The sequence below is a fragment of the Microcaecilia unicolor genome, chromosome 9 (genome assembly GCF_901765095.1).
Source record: "Microcaecilia unicolor chromosome 9, aMicUni1.1, whole genome shotgun sequence".
Taxonomy (NCBI): Eukaryota; Metazoa; Chordata; class Amphibia; order Gymnophiona; family Siphonopidae; genus Microcaecilia; species Microcaecilia unicolor.
In genome coordinates this window covers 79,654,555-79,678,968 of record NC_044039.1, presented here as the reverse complement: position 1 = coordinate 79,678,968, position 24,414 = coordinate 79,654,555, and the positions used below count along the sequence as shown (strand labels likewise).

The window sequence follows — 24,414 nt, the reverse complement described above, 5'->3', positions numbered from 1 at the left end:
CTCCTGTGGGGAACCATGTCAAAAGCCTTGCTGAAATCTAAGTAGATTACGTCTATAGCACGGAACCGATATCCCCGACGTTATGACCCCGAATGTCTCCAAAGTAGACTGAGAAGTGGTGGGAACCCCAGCCGTGTTCGAGGGGGGCAACACCACGGCTTTGCCTTTCTTCTTCCCCATTCTCTGGGGAGCGCGCCTCCTTCTTCAGGTATTCTGGTGTAAAACGGGAACTCAACTAACGTACATCCTCCCTCGACGCCATCGTGGATCCTCCAGTTTGGGACACTCTTTGTCTGGTTTCTCCTCAGAGGCCTGTCTGATATGGGTAACCCTTCAGCATAGCCCTCTGAGTCACTGAAACACGGAAGCCCCTCCACCACTTACAAGGTGGTGTCCCTTCGGAGGGGCTGTCAGCCTCTCTCAATCGCTGTCTGCAGCCTTTCTTTATTGCTTCATAGCAGGCAGGCAGGCACGCAGGGAAGAAGGATGGGCTGGGGAACGAATCAATAGAAGGGGAGGGCAGGGGAGAGAGGAGAATCGCTGGACATGGATGGGAAGGGAGGGGAGGCAGGGGAGAGAGAAGAATCGCTAGACATGGATGGGAGGGGAGGGCAGGGGAGAGAGGAGAATCACTGGACAAATTATTTTCTCCTATACTAGTATAATATTTTCAATTATGTCTGTTTATATGCGCCATGGCTGGTGTAAGGGGTGTGGTCACTGTGGGTGTGGCTATCATAGGGGTGGAGCCATATGTGGTGACCCCGCCCATAATGAGTACCAGCACCTTTTTTTCTACAAAAAAAGCACTGCTTCTTGGCCACTTATGTTCCATAAAAATAAAAATAAAAAAACAGAAAACTGACACAAAGGGCAAAGTCAGCTGATCTCTCTGCACAGAGGAAGTTCTTTGTTCATCCTTGTGGGCTCTGACCAGATTGAATACCTCCAAAGTGAGGAGGGATGCTTCTTGTCCAAGGAGGCACAAACATGCTGCTCATACTGTTAAAGTTGGCAGAGTAAAGACTAAGGGCCTCTTTTATCGAGCCACACTAGCAGTTCCTGTGCAGCAATTCCGACAGAGCCCATTCAAAGTGAATGGGTTTTGTCAGCATTATCGCACTGGAATAAAAGAGACCCTAAGTTCTGGATCTTTCCAATCACACTACAGACAGAGCTGAGCCGCCAAGACCAAGTGGGACACGACTAGAAAAAATTTATATTCTTTTTTTTAAGAAACATAAAAAATTTTAAATAAAAAACAAAAATTGAACACAATCTTGAAAGATGCAGAGGTAAAAAACTCCCAGAAGTATCCAGAGAGATTTGTTTTCATGTCTGTTTGGAAGTGTGGAAAAAACACAACTGAGGAGATGAAGAGAATGATAAGCATGGGAAGAACTATTCATGCTCAGAACTCTGCACTAAGTTATGAACTCTGGGAGAGCTATTCTATCCCAGCAACATGTGATGATGTCACACACTTGCATGCCTGACTCAGGGACCGATGCGGAAAGCTACCGCAAGCTGCAGTACAGGGCTAATGAGAGGTATGGTAAAAACAAGCTATTAGGGAATCCACAGCAATACAGAGAAGCTAATAGCTTGTGCGCTGATGTCTGCAGTGCAAGAAATTTACTGCCAGGTCTGACACGGCATAGAAGGGTTAGGGAGAGCCCCTCAAACCCCCTGACCCTAGCAGCTTTCTACACCCTTCCCTAGTAGTCAAGTGCCCCTCCTTTCACTCCCAAACCAATCTGACCTCTTCCTGCAACCCCCACCAACATAATCTAAAAGCCCAAGTAGTCTAGTGGCCCCCTTCCTTCCTTCCTTCTCTCCCTCCCTCCAACCCCCCCCCCCCCCCCAACATTAAACATCCCTGCTGTCTAGTGGCCCCCCTCTCCCTGACGTATGTCCCCTATTTAAAGAAAAATAGTATAGGGGTCCGGGGAGGTTTGGGGAGGGGTCAGGGTGGCGCTAGATACCATGGAATATTTTTTAAATGAAGTCAGGGAAGGGAGAGATGCCACTAGACACCATGGAAATATTTTAATGTCAGGGGAGGGGTGAGCTGTTTCCTGGGCTGGTCACTTCGGGGGGGGGGGGGATGTAGGAGGGCCACTAGACAGCAAGGGTTTGTTTTAATATGGGGGGCAGGAGGGAACGAGCTGAGTCAAGCTTCAGAGAGAGAGATCAGGGGGTAGTGCAAATTGCCATCAAAGTTTTAAAAAAATGTCACCCTTCCTGTCAATGCCTGAGCCAATCAAGGCTCACGCACTGACAGGAAAGGTGACACTTCACAATGAGTTGCAGATTATTGCCGTGATTTTAACATGGCAGTAATTTACATGTTCATTGCTTAGAGCATGCCACAGTGGTTTTGAAGAAGCAGTTTTTGTAGGACAGCCACGCGCTGAGCCAGTTCTACTGCAAGGCTTTCTGCATCGGCCTCTCGGTCCTGCTTGTTGGCAAAACATTTACCCTTTCAGAACAGCTATGCTTGATATACATATAGAATTCTAAGATGATACAGGAAGAATATATAATACATAAAAAGTTCTGCAAGATCTAGGGATATATATAACTACAGTGTGCTGACTCAATACTGTATCTGCACAATTTATCTAAAAGACTATAGATACCTTACCTTTGCCAGCACAGAATCAAACTGTGCTTTTGTTAACGGTAAAAGAAAAATTTCAACCACTCTCTGGAATTCTCCTTTCGTGACTGTCAAGTTATGATCCAAGTCAAAAGTTTGAAATGCCTTTTTCAAGTCATCTTCACTTTCTGTTATTTTTTGGGAAAATATCTGTTCAATATCCGAGAAGGACAATGAGGGATCAGGGACAGACCTGACAGATTCAGCTGAAAAAATATCAAATATTATTCAATGTGCTGAAAACATAATAATCAATATTTGTGTTCACAGTCTGTACCACTCTAAAAACTCAAAACAATATTTTCATATTACATTTTCTTTTAATGTTATTAGATAGTAGGCACAGTAGATAATAAGAAGCATAATCCTATAGACTATCCTTATTACAGTAATTCTCAACCTCTTGATGTACACTACTACTACTACTACTACTACTTAACATTTCTAGAGCGCTACTAGGGTTACGCAGCGCTGTACAATTTAACAAAGAGAGACAGTCCCTGCTCAAAGAGCTTACAATCTAATAGACAAGTGAACGGTCGGTCCGATAGGGGCAGTCAAATTGGGGCAGTCTGGATTCACTGAACGGTAAGGGTTAGGTGCCGAACGCAGCATTGAAGAGGTGGGCTTTAAGCAAAGACTTGAAGACGGGCAGGGAGGGGGCTTGGCGTAAGGGTTTAGGAAGGTTGTTCCAAGCATAGGGTGAGGCGAGGCAGAATGAGCGGAGCCTGGAGTTGGCGGTGGTGGAGAAGGGTACTGAGAGGAGGGATTTATCCTGTGAACGGAGGTTACGGGCGGGAACGTAAGGGGAGATGAGGGTAGAGAGGTAGTGAGGGGCAGCAGACTGAGTGCATTTGTAGGTAAGAAGGAGAAGCTTGAATTGAATGCGGTATCCGATCGGAAGCCAGTGAAGTGACCTGAGGAGAGGGGTGATATGAGTATATCGGTTCTGGCGGAATATGAGACGTGCAGCAGAGTTCTGAACAGACTGAAGAGGGGATAGATGGCTAAGTGGGAGGCCGGTGAGGAGTAAGTTGCAGTAGTCCAGGCGAGAGGTAATGAGAGCGTGGACGAGAGTTCGGGTGGTGTGTTCAGAGAGGAAAGGGCGAATTTTGCTGATGTTAAAGAGGAAGAAGCGACAGGTCTTGGCTATCTGCTGGATATGCGCAGAGAAGGAGAGAGAGGAGTCGAAGATGACTCCGAGGTTGCGGGCAGATGAGACGGGGAGGATGAGGGTGTTATCAACTGAGATAGAAAGTGGAGGAAGAGGAGAAGTGGGTTTTGGTGGAAAGACGATAAGCTCGGTCTTGGACATGTTCAGTTTCAGGTGGCGGTTGGACATCCAGGCAGCAATGTCGGATAAGCAGGCCGATACCTTTGCCTGGGTCTCCGCGGTGATGTCTGGTGTGGAGAGATACAGTTGGGTGTCATCAGCATAGAGATGATACTGGAAACCATGAGATGAGATCAGGGAGCCCAGGGAAGAGGTGTAGATTGAGAAGAGAAGGGGTCCAAGGACCGATCCCTGGGGAACACCAACAGATAAGGGGATGGGGGTGGAGGAAGATCCATGAGAGTGAACTTTGAAGGTGCGGTGGGAGAGATAGGAGGAGAACCAGGAGAGGACAGAGCCCTGGAACCCAAATGAGGACAGTGTGGCAAGAAGTAAGTCATGATTGACAGTGTCAAAAGCGGCGGATAGATCCAGGAGGATGAGGATGGAGTAGTGGCCTCTGGATTTGGCAAGGAACAGGTCATTACAGACTTTAGAAAGTGCTGTTTCTGTTGAGTGAAGAGGGCGAAAACCGGATTGAAGCGGATCAAGGATGGCATGAGAGGAGAGAAAATCAAGGCAGCGGCTGTGGACTGCGCGCTCAAGTGTCTTGGAGAGGAAGGGTAGGAGGGAGATGGGGCGGTAGTTGGAGGGACAGGTAGGGTCTAGTGATGGTTTTTTGAGGAGTGGCGTGACTACAGCATGCTTGAAGGTGTCGGGGACAGTTGCAGTGGAGAGAGAGAGGTTGAGGATATGACAGATGAAGGGGTGATAGTAGGAGAGATGGTGTTAAGTAAGTTGGTGGGGATGGGATCAGAGGAACAAGTGGTGCATTTTGAGGAGGAAAGAAGGCAGGCGGTTTCCTCCTCGGAGATATCAGGAAAGGAGGAGAAGGAGGTCTGGGTTGGTTGGTTGAGGGAGAGGGTTGAAGGGTGAAGAGGAGGAGGTGGCTTGGTAGTGAACTCAAGGTTGATCTTTTGCACCTTGTCGCGGAAGTAGACAGCCAGTGATTGAGGAGAGAGTGACGGGGGGGTGGGAGCGGAGGGCACTTTGAGGAGGGAGTTAAGGGTGGCGAAGAGACGACGAGGGTTAGAGCTGAGAGAATTAGTCAATTGGGTGTAATAGTCCTGTTTGGCAAGGAATAGTGAGGACTGGAAGGAGGATAGCATGAATTTGTAGTGAAGGAAATCTGAATGGGTGCGAGATTTCCTCCAGAGGCGTTCAGCAGATCGGGCGCAGGAGCGAAGGTAACGGATGCAAGGGGTCAGCCAGGGCTGGGGATTAGTACGCCTTGTGGGACGGGAGGTGGATGGTGCAAGGGTGTCCAGAGTAGAGGAGAGAGTGGCATTGTAAGCGGAGACAGCCTTGTCAACAGACTCGGAGGACATGATGGAGGGGAGGAGATTAGAAATACTAGATGATAAGGTGGGAGGGTCAATAATCTGGAGATTCCTGGAAGTAGTGGTTAATGTTGGGCGGGGCTGAGGGGGAGGGTGAAGAAGTGTGAAGGTGATCAGGTGATGATCAGAGACAGGAAGAGCTGAGGTGTGGAAATTGGAGGGTGAGCCGGAAGAGGAGAGGACGAGGTCAAGGCAATGGCCATCACGGTGAGTAGGGGTGGTGGAACATAGCTGGAGGTTGAAGGAGGATGTTAGGAACTTAGAAGCGTGAGAGTTGGACAGGTCATCAACGTGTATGTTGAAGTCTCCGAGAATGAGGGATGGAGATGAGGGTTCAAGAAAAACAGAAAGCCAGGCATCGAAGTCGGTGAGGAAGGAAGGGAGGGATTTATCAGGGGGGCGGTAAATGACTGCCACTCTGAGTGGCAACGGGTAGAATAGACGGATGGAGTGGACTTCAAAGGATGAGAAGCAGTGAGACTGTGGTAGGAGGAGGGGTTGGAAGCTACAGGAGGGCGAGAGTAGTAACCCGACGCCTGCTCCACGGCCAACTAGGCGGGGAGTATGGGAGAAGAGATAGCCTCCATGGCATAGAGCCGCAACTGAGGCAGAGTCGTCAGGGGAGAGCCAGGTTTCAGTTAGGGCAAGCAGGTGAAGGGAATGAGAGATGACGAGATCGTGGGTGAAGGGAAGTTTGTTGCAGACCGAGTGGGCATTCCACAGTGCACATGAGAAGGGGAGGGAAGAGGGGGGGAGGAGGGGAATAGATATGAGATTGGAGACATCCCGGAAACGTTTGCATGGATAGGACGAGGACAGGTGTGGGGGACCTGGATTGGGATTGATGTCTCCTGCGGATAGCAGGAGGAGGAGCAAGAGAGTGCGGAGAGGGTGGGGGAGGTAGGGCGACGAAGGCGACGAAGACGGGATGCGCTTAGGAGGAATGGGGATGGGTTAATGGCAGGAAGGAAGTGTTGAAGGTTGAGAGCTAGGAAGGAGGAGGGGGACAGGAGAGATGGTGAGGTGGTGAGGGACGGGGGTGATTAGGGTATTGCAGTAGTGAGCAAGATGGGAGAGGACATGGGTGGGCAGTGAGTTCCAGTGGTAGACAGCGGTAGGGGGAGGGGAAAAAGATTAGGAAGGGACAGGGCAAGGAAGAGAATGTGTAAAGGGGCCATAAGTAGTAACTGAGGTGTTACGGGTATATATGTAGTGACTGAGGTGTTAAGCGATAGATAGAATGGCAGAGCTGGATTAGAGGCTTAAAACTGGAATGGTAGGCAGCAGGCAGGTAGGCACTGCCCAGTAAAAAATGTGGGAGGAAAGGAGGTGAAGAGCCTGAACACAGAGACAGAGCAGTTATCTGCAGGCAGATTAGGTTGTTTGGGAGGGTATATAAGAACTATCACCCTAGGGGTGGGTGGGTAGAGGGGTGGGTGGGAGGGATCTAAGTCTAAAATGTACAGACAGAGCTGCAGCACAGCCAGTTAATCTGTAAAAAAGGTGGATTTCTCAAGAAAAACTGGTATAGAAGGCTGCCCCTCTAACAGAGAATCAGGTCACACCCACTAAGTTTGAATTTGTGGGAGAGATTCAGAGACAGAGCTGCTAAGTCTAAAATGTACAGACAGAGCTGCAGCACAGCCAGTTAATCTGTAAAAAAGGTGGATTTCTCAAGAAAAACTGGTATAGAAGGCTGCCCCTCTAACAGAGAATCAGGTCACACCCCCTAAGTTTGAATTTGTGGGGGAGATTCAGAGACAGAGCTGCTAAGTCTAAAATGTACAGACAGAGCTGCAGCACAGCCAGTTAATCTGTAAAAAAGGTGGATTTCTCAAGAAAAACTGGTATAGAAGGCTGCCCCTCTAACAGAGAATCAGGTCACACCCACTAAGTTTGAATTTGTGGGGGAGATTCAGAGACAGAGCTGCTAAGTCTAAAATGTACAGACAGAGCTGCAGCACAGCCAGTTAATCTGTAAAAAAGGTGGATTTCTCAAGAAAAACTGGTATAGAAGGCTGCCCCTCTAACAGAGAATCAGGTCACACCCCCTAAGTTTGAATTTGTGGGGGAGATTCAGAGACAGAGCTGCTAAGTCTAAAATGTACAGACAGAGCTGCAGCACAGCCAGTTAATCTGTAAAAAAGGTGGATTTCTCAAGAAAAACTGGTATAGAAGGCTGCCCCTCTAACAGAGAATCAGGTCACACCCACTAAGTTTGAATTTGTGGGGGAGATTCAGAGACAGAGCTGCTAAGTCTAAAATGTACACACAGAGCTGCAGCACAGCCAGTTAATCTGTAAAAAAGCCTAAATTTAGGCTAAAGCAACTGCCTCTGGCAGCAAAGTTTTATAGATGCCAAGGTGCCACTGCCATCCAGACCTGCTGCTGCACAAAGAAAAATTAGTCCTTACCTGATAATTTTCTTTCCATTAGTCCCAAAAGATCAATCCAGAGATTTGTGGGTTATGTCCCACTACCAGCAGGTGGAAATGGAGAGAACTTCAGAAGTTTGCTATAAGTGGTCATGTGCAGCCAGCTTAACCTCAGTATGGTCAATACAAAAACAGTGGAAGAAATAGAAATCCAAATAAAACAAACACTCTCCTGCCTCCAGAAACCCAACTGGACACCTCAACCGCTCCAGCAGGAGACAACACTATAGTATCCTGTTCTTTTTTTGAAGAACAAATCAATCAAAGGAACCTGTCTGGAACCAGGAAATAAAAACAAATCTGGAACCAACTCTTAGCAAAACCAGGATGAGCCCGGATAAACAAGAGAATGCCTCTTGACTGATCTGTTGGGACTAATGGAAAGAAAATTATCAGGTAAGGACTAATTTTTCCTTCCACAGCGTCCCACAGATCAATCCAGAGACTTGTGGAATGTATCAAAGCAGTCCTCAAGTATGGCGGGACTGTGCCACCCCAGAAGTGAGGACCAATGCTCCAAAGGCTGCATCCCAATGTGCTGCCACATCCAGTATGTAATGTTTAGGAAAGATATGCACAGAAGTCCACGTGACTGCCCTGCAAATGTCCTCCAACGAAACCAAGTGATACTCAGCAGAAGACATTGCTTGTGCTCTCATGGAATGCGCCCGCACCTGCAAGAAAGGAGACCTCCCCGTGGCTAGGTAAGCTGAAATAATCACCTCCTGAAGCCAATGAGCCACTATGGCTTTCAATGCCATCTCCCCTTTCTTGTGACCAGAAAAGAGGACAAAAAGATGATCGGAATGATGGAAGTCATTGGTGGCTTCCAGGTATCGAATAAGAATGTGTCACAGGTCCAGACAACACAGTGCCCGGAAATCAGATGGACAGTCCTTCCGGTGAAACGCTGGTAATATCAGGAATGATTTAAGTGAAAACGCGATACAACCTTGGGCAAGAAGGACAGAACCGTCCAAATGCAGACTCCCGCTTCCATGAAACACAGAAAGGGATTCCTACAGGACAAAGCCTGCAGCTCCAACACTCGCCTAACTGAGGTGATGGCCATCAAGAAAACCACCTTCTACGTAAGGTCCTTCAGGGACAAACGATCCAGGGGCTCAAACGGAGGTCTTTGCAGTGCCTTTGCAAGTTCAGGTTCCAGGCCAGAATGAAAGGTAACCGAGGTAGCCGCAGGTGGTTCAGCTCCAAGGAGAAAAGCGTACAATATCTGAGTGAGCGTCAATCGATGAGCCCTGAAGACAGTCCTGAAAACAGAGCAAGGCCACCATCTGGACCTTCAAGGAACAAAGATAGAGACTTAACAAGATCGTCCTGCAAGAAAGCTAGTATGGCTGTCACCAAGGTCGAAGCCACCGAGACACCCAACGAGAAACACCAAGATTCAAAAGTACGCCAAACTGAAGAGTACACCGTGGAGGTAGAGTGCTTCTGTGCCTGTAGCGTAGTAGAAACGACCCTGTCAGGGTACCCTTTCCTCCTTAAATGTGCCCGCTCAACAGCCAAGCCATAAGACCAAAGGGGGAGGGATCCCCCATGGTGATGGGCCCCTGAATCAGAAGACCGCGCTGGGCGGAAAGGTGCAGAGACCAATCAACTAGCAGCCGGATGACATCTGCGTACCATGGGCGCCGGGCCAGTCCAGGACCACCAGTATCACTAGACCCAGATGTCTGGCAATATGTCCCACTACTCTCCCCAAAAACAAAAATAATCCAAAATTAAAAACAAAGAAAGAAAGATCAAATTTGTATTTAAAAATACAAATACATAAAAGAATTAAAAAATGAAAAAGACGACACTTGTTTATAAAATAATAAAACACTTTATTAACTAAAGGATAGCAGGGAGAAAGGGACATGACACAGCTGTGTTTCAGCCGTACAGGCCTGCGACAGGAGTCTATTCAAATGAAAACATATAAATAGCATAAGATGAATAAAAGCATATAAATATAAAGAGACATTACAAATATTTAAAACACCCACCTATTGCAAGAGAGGTCATCAGATGAACATAAAACCAAAATATGATGGTCAAATATTGACTAGACTGTCCTATTACATATCAGAACTAGTCATCCTTCTGGAAAAATACAAAATCTATAAGTAAAATAGGAATAATATATGAATAATATATGGTTAACAAAAACAAAATGATTCTTCAAATAATATTCTATTAACCATACACAAGATGATATAAATATCTCTCTAGTGATTATCAAGCACAATGGGCAATAAACAATGTACAATAAATAATTTAAAAACTGATAAGAATCGAAACAATGTCAAATAAACAATAATGGGAAATTAATAATTATTGTAAAGATATTCATAAATTTTTATATGAGCAGTATTTAACATTGAATATTAAGGCTGTGTATAAGAAATATAATAAATAAATATATAACAGATATTTACCTTCTCACCGTGTGTTGATTTTTAATTCTATCCAATTATAAAGAAAATATGTGTGTCTGAAAAAAGATTATACCATGATGAAAAATGTAAAAACCAATGAATTAGTCTGGAAATACAAATATCTCAATGAGGTGAAATATTAAAAAATCAATCTTATGATAACTTATAAGGACTTCCATCCTAAGCTTGAAGTGATAAAAAAACGTGTTGTCAAGTGTATATAAAAGATTTCTCAATCTGGTGGTAAGAATCGTAATAACCAACCTAGCTAACTTCCTTTGGAGATTATATCAAATTCATTATAGCTAAGATGGGTATATACCTGTGAAAATAAATAAATAATGAATTTACGGAAATTAAAATTTACCTACTAAAGATAGCAAGCTGCACTTATCTTGTATTAAAGAAATTTAATCAAAGAATTGCCGTCTGTGACCCGCTTATCTTTCCTTCTCACTGATGTGTAAGCGCTAGATAATGCTTAGTGCACTGTTACACAGAACGAGCTCGAGACAGCTAAACGTGGCTCTGTCACAAAAGGAGCTAGTATGTACAAATATCTTTAGAAAAATATATTATTACCTGCAGCTGCAAATCTATATATGCCAAAAAGTACTATTGATATCATTATGTAGGGAAGAGAAGTATCATTTAAAAATATATATATACTAGTGAAAATGAAAAATAAAACTATACATTTTCACCCCAGTGATATGAAAAGCTAAGTATACTCATGATGAAAACTAACAGCCGAAAATTGCCATATATGCATACACTATCCTTACCTCTTTTTAAAACTGTAGCGTTAAATGATCCTTGTAACAAAATGAGGCAAAAAGCATCAGAGCATCGTCTCGTCTCTGTGAAATCAAACAGAGCTAGTATTTCCAGTGGGCTTTAAAGTCTCCCGCCAAAAGTAAACCGAAAACCATGACGTCATTTCCGAATACTAATTAATTGTCAAGGAGAGACTCAATAATTGAATTAGACATCGTTTCCAAATCAGCCATTTACCTAACAATTAGTCCCTTAAAAGTAATGGATTGAGAGCATGAAGCGGATGGAAAAATGCCAGACTCTGATTAGAGATCGTAAAATACTTAGGCAGAGGCAAACTGTCTGTCTAAAGCTAAGAAGTGCCGACAGATAAAATAACACAGCATGGTCTCTAATCCATTGATAGAAAAATGAGGTACTAGAGAGAGAAGGTGAATATACAAACGCACTGAGCATTAAAAACAGAATTTTGTTAGATAAAAAAATGTATGTATAAAAATAAATTTAAAGTGCAGACAACAAGGTTATAGAAGCTTAATGTTTAGGGTCATGTTTTCCATAAATACTGAGCTGAAATAACCAAGAAAAGTAAATTTAAATTTCATGAAAAGCGAATGCTACATACCTGTAGAAGGTATTCTCCGAGGACAGCAGGCTGATTGTTCTCACTGATGGGTGACGTCCACGGCAGCCCCTCCAATCGGAAAACATTACTAGCAAAGGCCTTTGCTAGTCCTCGCGCGCCGATGCGCACCGCGCAAGCGCGGCCGTCTTCCCGCCCGAAACGGCTCGTGTTCGTCAGTCCCATATGTAGCAAGACAAAGACAAGGGAAGACACAACTCCAAAGGGGAGGCGGACGGGTTTGTGAGAACAATCAGCCTGCGGTCCTCGGAGAATACCTTCTACAGGTATGTAGCATTCGCTTTCTCCGAGGACAAGCAGGCTGCTTGTTCTCACTGATGGGGTATCCCTAGCCCCCAGGCTCACTCAAAACAACAAACATGGTCAATTGGGCCTCGCAACGGCAAGGACATAACTGAGATTGACCTAACAATTTTTCCAACTAACTGAGAGTGCAGCCTGGAACAGAATAAACATGGGCCTAGGGGGGTGGAGTTGGATTCTAAACCCCGAACAGATTCTGAAGCACTGACTGCCCGAACTGACTGTCGCGTCGGGTATCCTGCTGCAGGCAGTAATGAGATGTGAATGTGTGGACAGATGACCACGTCGCAGCTTTGCAGATCTCTTCAATAGTGGCTGACTTCAAGTGGGCCACTGACGCAGCCATGGCTCTGACATTGCGAGCCGTGACATGACCCTCAAGAGCCAGCCCAGCCTGGGCGTAAGTGAAGGAAATGCAATCTGCTGCCCACAGCCACTCCCCTCCTGTTGGGATCAAAAGAAACAAACAATTGGGCGGACTGTCTGTTGGGCTGTGTCCGCTCCAGATAGAAGGCCAATGCTCTTTTGCAGTCCAATGTGTGCAGCTGACGTTCAGCAGGGCAGGAATGAGGATGGGGAAAAAATGTTGGCAAGACAATTGACTGGTTCAGATGGAACTCCGACACAACCTTTGGCAAGAACTTAGGGTGAGTGCGGAGAACTACTCTGTTATGATGAAATTTGGTGTAAGGGGCCTGGGCTACCAGGGTCTGAAGCTCACTGACTCTACGAGCTGAAGTAACTGCCACCAAGAAAATGCCCTTCCAGGTCAAGTACTTCAGATGGCAGGAGTTCAGTGGCTCAAAAGGAGGTTTCATCAGCTGGGTGAGAACGACATTGAGATCCCATGACACTGTAGGAGGTTTGACAGGGGGCTTTGACAAAAGCAAACCTCTCATGAAGCGAACAACTAAAGGCTGTCCTGAGATCGGCTTACCTTCCACACGGTAATGGTATGCACTGATTGCGCTAAGGTGAACCCTTACAGAGTTGGTCTTGAGACCAGACTCAGACAAGTGCAGAAGGTATTCAAGCAGGGTCTGTGTAGGACAAGAGCGAGGATCTACGGCCTTGCTGTCACACCAGACGGCAAACCTCCTCCATAGAAAGAAGTAACTCCTCTTAGTGGAATCTCTCCTGGAAGCAAGCAAGATGCGGGAGACACCCTCTGACAGACCCAAAGAGGCAAAGTCTACGCTCTCAACATCCAGGCCGTGAGAGCCAGAGACTGGAGATTGGGATGCAGAAGCGCCCCTTCGTCCTGTGTGATGAGGGTCGGAAAACACTCCAATCTCCACGGTTCTTCGGAGGACAACTCCAGAAGAAGAGGGAACCAGATCTGACGCGGCCAAAACGGAGCAATCAGAATCATGGTGCCTCGGTCTTTATTTATTTTATTTATTTAATTGCATTTGTATCCCACATTTTCCCACCTATTTGCGGGCTCAGTGTGGCTTACAATACATTGTTAATGATGGAAATACAGTTTGTTACATTACGAATATGGGTTACATTGTGAATTGTTAAGGAAGACAGAGTCAGATCAATCACCTTTGGGGCGTAGAAACTAAAGGATATGACGTTGGGGAATTACTACGCTGATCTAATAATAGCAAGAGAGCGATGGGGTAAACATTTTTTATCTGTGGGTAGATTATTGAATGGGAGAGAGTATGGGGAAGTGGAGTACATGGGTAATATCTTGAGGCGTTGTTATGGTGTATATGGGATTTATATGTTTTGATCCTTGCGGTATGTTTTGTCAAAGAGATAGGTCTTCAGTCGTTTGCGGAAGTCTGTCAACTCATAGACCGCTCTCAGGCCGCGTGGCAGTGCGTTCCAGAGTTGCGTGCTCTTGTAGGAGAAGGTTGATGCATGTAGTACTTTATACTTTATGCCTTTGCACTTAGGGAAGTGGAGGTTGAGGAAAGTTCTGGATGATTTTTTGGCGTTTCTAGGTGGCAGGTCTACCAAGTCAGACATGTATGCAGGGGCTTCACCGTGAATGATTTTGTGCACTAACATGCATAGTTTAAAGGTGACACGTTCCCTGAGTGGGAGCCAGTGTAGTTTCTCGCGTAATGGTGCTGCGCTTTCGTATTTTGGTTTTCCGAAGATGAGTCTGGCTGCTGTATTCTGGGCTGTCTGAAGTTTTCTCATTATTTGTTCTTTGCAGCCTGCGTATAATGAGTTGCAGTAATCTAGATGGCTTAATACGAGTCTTCCCCACCAGAGGTATGGGAGGATAAGCATACAGCAGACCTTCCCCCCAGTCCAGGAGGAAGGCATCCGATGCCAGTCTGCCGGGGGCCTGAAGTCTGGAACAGAACTGAGGGACTTTGTGGTTGGCTCGAGATGCAAAGAGATCTACCAAGGGGGTGCCCCACACCTGGAAGATCTGGCGCACTACTCGGGAGTTGAGCGACCACTCATGAGGTTGCATAATCCTGCTCAGTCTGTCGGCCAGACTGTTGTTTACGCCTGCCAGATATGTGGCTTGGAGCAACATGCCGTGACGGCGAGCCCAGAGCCACATGCTGACGGCTTCCTGACACAGGGGGCGAGATCCGGTGCCCCCCTGCTTGTTGATGTAATACATGGCAACCTGGTTGTCTGTCTGAATTTGGATAATTTGGTGGGACAGCCGATCTCTGAAAGCCTTCAGAGCGTTCCAGACCGCTCGTAACTCCAGAAGATTAATCTGTAGATCACGTTCCTGCAGGGACCAGCTTCCCTGGGTGTGAAGCCCATCGACATGAGCTCCCCACCCCAGGAGAGACGCATCCGTAGTCAGCACTTTTTGTGGCTGAGGAATTTGGAAAGGACGTCCCAGAGTCAAATTGGACCAAATCGTCCACCAATACAGGGAGTTGAGAAAACTCGTGGACAGGTGGATCACGTCTTCTAGATCCCCAGCAGCCTGAAACCACTGGGAAGCTAGGGTCCATTGAGCAGATCGCATGTGAAGGCGGGCCATGGGAGTCACATGAACTGTGGAGGCCATGTGGCCCAGCAATCTCAACATCTGCCGAGCTGTGATCTGCTGGGACACTCACACCCGCGAGACGAGGGACAAGAAGTTGTTGGCTCTCGTCTCTGGGAGATAGGCACGAGCCGTCCGAGAATCCAGCAGAGCTCCTATGAATTCGAGTCTCTGTACTGGGAGATGATGGGACTTTGGATAATTTATCACAAACCCCAGTAGCTCCAGGAGGCGAATAGTCATCTGCATGGACTGTAGAGCTCCTGCCTCGGATGTGTTCTTCACCAGCCAATCGTCGAGATAGGGGAACAAGTGTACTCCCAGCCTGCGAAGCGCCGCTGCTACTTCAGCCAAGCACTTCGTGAACACTCTGGGTGCAGAGGCGAGCCCAAAGGGTAGCACACAGTACTGGAAGTGACGTGTGCCCAGCTGAAATCGCAGATACTGTCTGTGAGCTGGCAGTATCGGGATGTGTGTGTAGGCGTTCTTCAAGTCCAGAGAGCATAGCCAGTCGTTTTCCTGAATCATGGGAAGAAGGGTGCCCAGGGAAAGCATCCTGAACTTTTCCTTGACCAGATATTTGTTCAGGGCCCTTAGGTCTAGGATGGGACGCATCCCCCCTGTTTTCTTTTCCACAAGGAAGTACCTGGAATAGAATCCCAGCCCTTCTTGCCCGGATGGCACGGGCTCGACCGCATTGGCGCTGAGAAGGGCGGAGAGTTCCTCTGCAAGTACCTGCTTGTGCTAGAAGCCGTAAGATTGAGCTCCCGGTGGGCAATTTGGAGGTTTGGAGGCCAAATTGAGGGTGTATCCTTGCCGGACTATTTGAAGAACCCAACGGTCGGAGGTTATAAGAGGCCACCTTTGGTGAAAAACTTTCAACCTCCCCCCGACCGGCAGATCGCCCGGCACTGACACGTTGATGTCGGCTATGCTCTGCTGGAGCCAGTCAAAAGCTCGCCCCTTGCTTTTGCTGGGGAGCCGTGGGGCCTTGCTGAGGCGCACGCTGCTGACGAGAGCGAGCGCGCTGGGGCTTAGCCTGGGCCGCAGGCTGTCGAGAAGGAGGATTGTACCTACGCTTTCCAGAAGAGTAGAGAACAGTCTTCCTTCCCCCATAAAAACGTCTACCTGAGGAGGTAGATGCTGAAGGCTGCCGGCGGGAGAACTTGTCGAAAGCGGTATCCCGCTGGTGGAGCTGCTCTACCACCTGTTCGACTTTCTCTCCAAAAATGTTGTCCGCTCGGCAAGGGGAGTCCGCAATCCGCTGCTGGATCCTATTCTCCAGGTCGGAGGCACGCAGCCATGAGAGTCTGTGCATCACCACACCTTGAGCAGCGGCCCTGGACGCAACATCAAAGGTATCATATACCCCTCTGGCCAGGAATTTTCTGCACGCCTTCAGCTGCCTGACCACCTTCTGAAATGGCTTGGCTTGCTCAGGAGGGAGCTTGTCCACCAAGCCCGCCAACTGCCGCACATTGTTCCGCATATGTATGCTCGTGAAGAGCTGGTAAGACTGGATTTTGGCCATGAGCATAGAAGAATGGTAGGCCTTCCTCCCAAAGGAGTCTAAGGTTCTAGAGTCCTTGCCCGGGGGCGCCGAAGCATGCTCCCTAGAACTCTTAGCCTTCTTTAGGGCCAGATCCACAACACCAGAGTCGTGAGGCAACTGAGTGCGCATCAGCTCTGGGTCCCCATGGATCCGGTACTGGGACTCGATCTTCTTGGGACTGTGGGGATTACTTAGAGGCTTGGTCCAGTTCACCAGCAATGTCTTTTTTAGGACATGATGCATGGGTACTGTGGACGCTTCCTTAGGTGGAGAAGGATAGTCCAGGAGCTCAAACATTTCAGCCCTGGGCTCATCCTCCACAACCACCGGGAAGGGGATGGCCGTAGACATCTCCCGGACAAAGGCCGCAAAAGACAGACTCGGGAGGAGAAAGCTGCCTTTCAGGGGAGGGAGTGGGATCAGAAGGAAGGCCATCAGACTCCTCGTCAGAGAAATATCTGATGTCCTCCTCCTCCTCCCACGAGGCCTCACCATCGGTATCAGACACAAGTTCATGAACCTGTGTCTGAAGCCGTGCCCGGCTCGACTCCGTGGAAACACAGCCACGGTGGGAGCGTCGAGAGGTAGACTCCCTCGCTAGCACCGGCGAAGCTCCCTCCGCCGACGTCATCAGGGAGCCTTCCTGGGAGGCGACCGCAGTCGGTACCGCAAGCGGCACCGATGTTGGAGACCTCACCCCGGGCAAAGGGCCAGCCGGCGCCTCACTCGACGGTACCGGAGGCGCAAGCACCCCCGGTACCAGAGGGGAAGGGCGCAACAGCTCTCCCAGGATCTCTGGGAGAACGGCCCGGAGACTCTCGTGCTGAGCGGCTGTGGAGAAAGACATGGAAGCCGATGCAGGCGTCGAGGTCAGAGTCTGTTCCGGGCGTGGAGGCTGTTCCGGGCTGTCCAAGGTGGAGTGCATCGACACCTCCTGAACAGAGGGTGAGCGGTCCTCCCAGTGCCGATGCCTACTGGGTGTCGACTCCCTCGGCGACCCAGAGCTCTCAGTACCGATGCGGGAAGGAGACCGGTGTCGATGCTTCTTTGACTTTTTCAAACGAAGCATGTCACCGGAACTTCCCGGTACCAACGAGGAGGACGCAGAATCCAGCCGTCTCTTCCTCGGGGCCGAGGCCGAAGAAGGTCGGTCTCGGGGGGGCTGTACCGCAGGAGCCCTCAGGGTAGGGGGAGACCCACCCGAAGGCTCACCGCCACCAGCGGGGGAATGGACAGCCCTCACCTGCACTCCAGTCGAAGCACCACCGTCCGACGACATCAGCACTAGTGGAGGTCCCGGTACCACCGACGCCGACGCAGCCTTTCGATGTCTCGGTACCGACGATGCAGAGGGCCGATGCCTCGATGCAGTCGATGCCGAGGTCGAAGGTCTTGAAGCTGTCGACGTCGATGCACTCGATGCCCCCGGTGCTGTTGGCGACGAAGAGCCCGAGAACAACACGTTCCACTGGGCCAATCTCGCTACCTGAGTCCTCTTCTTTTTTAAAAGTTTTTTCTTTATTGAATTTTTCATTTTTACAAGATAGACTTATAAATGGAAATACAGCGGTAAAATTGTCATAGGTTAACATTACCATGAAAATATTCAACATAATCTCAAACTAATAAGTATTTCAATATACCTAACAGATATTAACTATGAAACATAGTGAACTTTCTTAGACCACAACAATCAGAAGGAGGGAGAGGAGATAAAGCAATTAAGGAGATAAAACAAGATAGACAAAAAGTAAATAGCCTGGCTCATATTCCCCCGTCAATTTTCCATTTTCTTAATGTCTTCTACACATTTACTTGGATAGCTTTTTAGCATCTATAAACTTTTTTAGCTGGTCTGGTTCAAAAAATATATATTTATTCCCTAAATACTTGATACAGCATTTGCAGGGATAAGCCAGCAAAAAGGTAGCGCCCATAGTTTTAACCTCTTCTCTGTAAGCTACAAACGCTCTCCTACGATCCTGAGTAGTGTTTATCACGTCTGGAAAAATCCAGATTTTTTGACCATGAAAAAGTTTAGTAGCATTCTTAAAGTAAAGTCTTAATAATGCATTTAGGTCTTGCTCGAAAACAAAAGATATCAATAGAGTCCTTCGACAAGTTATCTCTGAAATAGATTCTTCCAGAAATGCTGATAAGTCTTTCAAATTTATTTCTGGACCTTGATTATTATCACATGGATTCGCGTTGGAGATTTTATCTGGCAAATAGTAAACTCTGTTAATAGGTGGTATTGTTGATTGAGGGTAAGCCAAAACTTCCATTAAGTATTTTTTTAAGGAAATCCACTGGAGTAACTCCAATTTGAAAAGGAAAATTCAGTAACCTCAAATTTAGTCTTCTATTATAGTTCTCTAAATGTTCCAATTTTAAAGAAGTTTTCATTTTGTCTTTTATCAAAGCATCCGTGACAGATTTTAGCGATGTTATTTCAGTTTTTTGAGCAAATTGTTCAGTCTTAACAGTTTCTAAGGTTAATGTTAAAGAATCAAGCTTATTTACCAGCAATGCTGTATCTCGAGAAGTTTTTGTGACCGTAGTTGTTAGTTGTTGAATTGCTGCCCAAATAGAGTGTATAGTCACCGCATGGGGAGCCTGAAGCTCTATGTTCGAACCATCTGCGTCCTGGGGAAGAGTTCTACCGTCTGAGGCCCTTTGGTTACCAACTTCCGGTCCCATCGAGTCCTCATTGCTCATCCGAAGGGCTGCAGGGCAAAGTGGCGGATTAAGCTCTGGCGGGGATAATGATGTCTCCGACCCTAGTGGAAACGCCGCTCCTTCGGCGGATCCAACAGCGGGTTTCCTCATGCCAGTATCCACAGGGGTGCTCGTGGCAAACTGTAGGAGCGTTCGCTGGCCCGAAGGGAGTGATTGGGCCGACGGTAAGACACCCTTCACTGCACCTTTTCGCTTTGTATGCGGCATATTGGAAGAAGGTAATAATTGAACAGAGCTCAGCGTTAGCCTCCACAGAGCCTCAAGCTCGAGCCGCCATCTTGACTTCTCCCCCGCAGCTCCCTGAGTCCTCTTCTGTAAAAGGGCGCAAAGACTACAGGCCTGCGGGCGGTGCCCAGCCCCCAGACACTGAAGACACGACGCGTGCCTATCAGTGAGCGAGATTACCCGGGCGCACTGGGTGCACTTCTTGAAGCCGCTGGGAGACTTCGATGACATGGGCGGAAAAATCACGCCGGCGAAATCAAAACTCGTAATGGCGATATAGGCACCAAAAATAGGGAGAGAAAAAACCCGAACCGAGGCCTCAAAAAGGGCCTACCCCGAAAGCGAAAGGAAACTTACGCGAGGCAAAAGCTGGAAGCACGGGAAAGGGGTAAAGACCGTAAAGGTCTTCTTCTATTTCTATTTTTTTTTTTTTTTTGCGAAAAAACGCGAAGACGCACGAGGGTCAACTTTGAGGGGCGCGAAACGGCGCAAAACACGACCATCCCGAGCGCGAACAAAAGAAAACTGACGAACACGAGCCGGTTCGGGCGGGAAGATGGCCGCGCATGCGCGGTGCGCATCGGCGTGCGAGGACTAGCAAAGGCCTTTGCTAGTAAAGTTTTCCGATTGGAGGGGCTGCCGTGGACGTCACCCATGAGTGACAACAAGCAGCCTGCTTGTCCTCGGAGAAAGTGGAGTATTTGTGTTGCAAAACTAACCAAAAAATAATTACTGAATATTTGTGACCAAAATCTTCATAAAATATAAACTAAGATGACAGGAAAAAATAATTATGGATTTCATGAAAAAATAAAATAAAATATGGAGAATTAGTTTGTGATTGAATGGAAAAATCTTATCAAATAAATTCATCTTTTAGGGAAAATTCATATTCCAGACCTAGTTTAAAAGACAATATTGTAAATATAAAACAACCAATGTGGTTACTGAAATGAACCAAATGAAGAATGAAAAAATAGTTAAGAATTTTATAGTTAAGAATTATGATTTTCAATCAATCTTCATAAGTCATATGGTAGCCTTCATTTAAATACAGTGGTGGAAATAAGTATTTGATCCCTTGCTGATTTTGTAAGTTTGCCCACTGACAAAGACATGAGCAGCCCATAATTGAAGGGTAGGTTATTGGTAACAGTGAGAGATAGCACATCACAAATTAAATCCGGAAAATCACATTGTGGAAAGTATATGAATTTATTTGCATTCTGCAGAGGGAAATAAGTATTTGATCCCCCACCAACCAGTAAGAGATCTGGCCCCTACAGACCAGGTAGATGCTCCAAATCAACTCGTTACCTGCATGACAGACAGCTGTCGGCAATGGTCACCTGTATGAAAGACACCTGTTCACAGACTCAGTGAATCAGTCAGACTCTAACCTCTACAAAATGGCCAAGAGCAAGGAGCTGTCTAAGGATGTCAGGGACAAGATCATACACCTGCACAAGGCTGGAATGGGCTACAAAATCATCAGTAAGACGCTGGGCGAGAAGGAGACAACTGTTGGTGCCATAGTAAGAAAATGGAAGAAGTACAAAATGACTGTCAATCAACAAAGATCTGGGGCTCCACGCAAAATCTCACCTCGTGGGGTATCCTTGATCATGAGGAAGGTTAGAAATCAGCCTACAACTACAAGGGGGGAACTTGTCAATGATCTCAAGGCAGCTGGGACCACTGTCACCACGAAAACCATTGGTAACACATTACGACATAACGGATTGCAATCCTGCAGTGCCCGCAAGGTCCCCCTGCTCCGGAAGGCACATGTGACGGCCCGTCTGAAGTTTGCCAGTGAACACCTGGATGATGCCGAGAGTGATTGGGAGAAGGTGCTGTGGTCAGATGAGACAAAAATTGAGCTCTTTGGCATGAACTCAACTCGCCGTGTTTGGAGGAAGAGAAATGCTGCCTATGACCCAAAGAACACCGTCCCCACTGTCAAGCATGGAGGTGGAAATGTTATGTTTTGGGGGTGTTTCTCTGCTAAGGGCACAGGACTACTTCACCGCATCAATGGGAGAATGGATGGGGCCATGTACCGTACAATTCTGAGTGACAACCTCCTTCCCTCCGCCAGGGCCTTAAAAATGGGTCGTGGCTGGGTCTTCCAGCACGACAATGACCCAAAACATACAGCCAAGGCAACAAAGGAGTGGCTCAGGAAGCACATTAGGGTCATGGAGTGGCCTAGCCAGTCACCAGACCTTAATCCCATTGAAAACTTATGGAGGGAGCTGAAGCTGCGAGTTGCCAAGCGACAGCCCAGAACTCTTAATGATTTAGAGATGATCTGCAAAGAGGAGTGGACCAAAATTCCTCCTGACATGTGTGCAAACCTCATCATCAACTACAGAAGACGTCTGACCGCTGTGCTTGCCAACAAGGGTTTTGCCACCAAGTATTAGGTCTTGTTTGCCAGAGGGATTAAATACTTATTTCCCTCTGCAGAATGCAAATAAATTCATATACTTTCCACAATGTGATTTTCCGGATTTAATTTGTGATGTGCTATCTCTCACTGTTACCAATAACCTACCCTTCAATTATGGGCTGCTCATGTCTTTGTCAGTGGGCAAACTTACAAAATCAGCAAGGGATCAAATACTTATTTCCACCACTGTATAAACGTCAGAATTAACCGATATGAAGATTGTGGTGTGTTATGAACATATACTGCGCATATAAAAAGACATAGAAAAAGCATCTTAAAAATCACCCATAAAAAACATATAAACAATAATACATGTATGTACAAATAAAAAACATTGTTCTAATATGTCATTAATAAAATATTATGAACACGATTCGAAGAATTCTATAACTCACTGACACATTGCATATAAAATTGGTTATTGTACAAAAGGAAAATATTATATCAGATTGCCAAAGTTATCTGCAAACTACTTCTTTATTCATAATGAGTCTGAGAATCTATTGCCCATACATAGAAATAAAAAAAATTTCTATTTAAAAATTATTGAAAACTATTTGTGAAAAACGAACATCCTGAGTACATTCAGTATAGAAGTACAAACATGATGTAATAAAGTGCTACAAAGTATTGTTACATGTATGTCATTAATTACTTATTATGGAAAGATGTACCTATAAATAAACTTCAAGATGTGACATCAAAAATAAAATCTAATGTGTAAAATGGTATTAATTTTGAAATAACCTTCAGGATATGAACTCAAAATTACAAAATAAAAACCTTATTCCTACCTACAGGGTAGAGAATATGACTTATAAATATGAAAAAATAAGAAATATAATAATGAAAAACAAAAAAAAATAAAAATAAAATAAAAAGGATGGATAAATGAAGCTAATATTGATTTATAACTTTTCTATATATATAGTTTCATGAGAAAGATGACAGCTCTGGTTACATATACAGACCTTAAGGATGAACTATCTCTAAAGTCAAAAAAATGAATTTCATAAGAAAGATGTCAGTTCTAGTTCCATGTTCAGACCTTGAGGGCAAACTGTCTCCAATGCAAAAATCAAACGCTGTTCCTCCCTTAGTAAAATGTTATCTACATCGCCTCCTCTCCATCTCGGTCTAATATGCTTGATGACATAAAACCTGAGGTCATCTATGGTATGATTAGCTTCATACCAATGTGGTACCAAAGGAGCTGTTGTGATGTTCCTACTGATACAGGATCTATGTTCTATTATTCTAGTTTTGATCATTCTTTTTGTTTTTCCTATGTAAAGAAGACCACAGGGACATATGATCACATAAATCACATGAGTCGAGTTACAATTTGTTGAATGTTTTTAAAGAAAGCTTTTCTTAGTAAAGGGATGTATAAATTCTTGGAGTGTAATGCAATGCTTACAAACAGTGCATTTACCACATGGATAATGTCCCAAAAAAGTGCTTAATGAATAATTTTCCTCTGGAAGTGTTGATAGGACCAGCCGTTCTTTCAAGTTTCTATTACGAGAGTAGGTGCAAGGTGATGCATGTGGGAAAAAGGAACCCGAATTATAGGTTCCACGTTAGGAGTTACAGACCAAGAAAGGGATCTGGGTGTCGTCATCGATAATACACTGAAACCTTCTGCTCAGTGTGCTGCTGCGGCTAGGAAAGCAAATAGAATGTTGGGTATTAATCGGAAAGCTAAGGAAAACAGGTGTGAGGATGTTATAATGCCGTTGTATCGCTCCATGGTGCGACCGCACCTTGAGTATTGTGTTCAATTCTGGTCGCCGCATCTCAAGAAAGATATAGTAGAATTGGAAAAGGTGCAGCGAAGGGCGACTAAAATGATAGCGGGGATGGGATGACTTCCCTATGAAGAAAGACTAAGGAGGCTAGGGCTTTTCAGCTTGGAGAAGAGACGGCTGAGGGGAGACATGATAGAGGTATATAAAATAATGAGTGGAGTGGAACAGGTGGATGTGAAGTGTCCCCCACCTCTCCCTTTTTCTAACAGGCAGATCCTAGAAAGTGGGAGATGAGGAGACCAGGTAGGCTCGTGCTGAAAAAGGGGGAAGATGGGGACACAGGGCAGATGCTGAACTTGGGGGTAGGATAGGGACAAGGAACACAGAAGGGAGATGCTGGACAGGATAAATAGTGGTGCAGAGGAAAAAAGGATGGTGCACTTGGAGACAGAAGAAATGTCAGATGGGCAAGAGACCCTGTAAAGGCAGAAGAAACAGAGAAAAACAGAAAAGAGACAGTGGGACCAAAGCAAATGAGAAAATAGTAGAAGGGTCAGAGTGCATTTTCTTAAGTCATTTTGGACATACTGCAGCACAGATTTTGATGGGTAAAATCAGGGACTGCAAATCCCACATGAATTTGGGATGTGAGTTCACACTAGGACTGGTTGAAAAATCTCCCTTCTGGAACTGGATCACTTGGCAGCTCTATACACAGCTATTTGATAGTGGGGACATAAAATGAAAGATCAGAGCCAAACAGATGTAGAGT

General features: G+C 46.2%; 1 protein-coding gene across 1 annotated transcript in view; it reads right to left on the bottom strand.

Annotated features, from left to right (window-relative positions):
• The window catches only part of EFCAB6 (EF-hand calcium binding domain 6), a 1,149,121-nt gene that overhangs the window by 1,022,011 nt on the left and 102,696 nt on the right, over positions 1-24,414 (bottom strand). Inside the window, exon 3 of the mRNA XM_030215418.1 lies at positions 2,648-2,868. Within this exon, the coding sequence (XP_030071278.1) occupies positions 2,648-2,868 (221 nt within the window). The remainder of the gene's footprint in view (positions 1-2,647; positions 2,869-24,414) is intronic.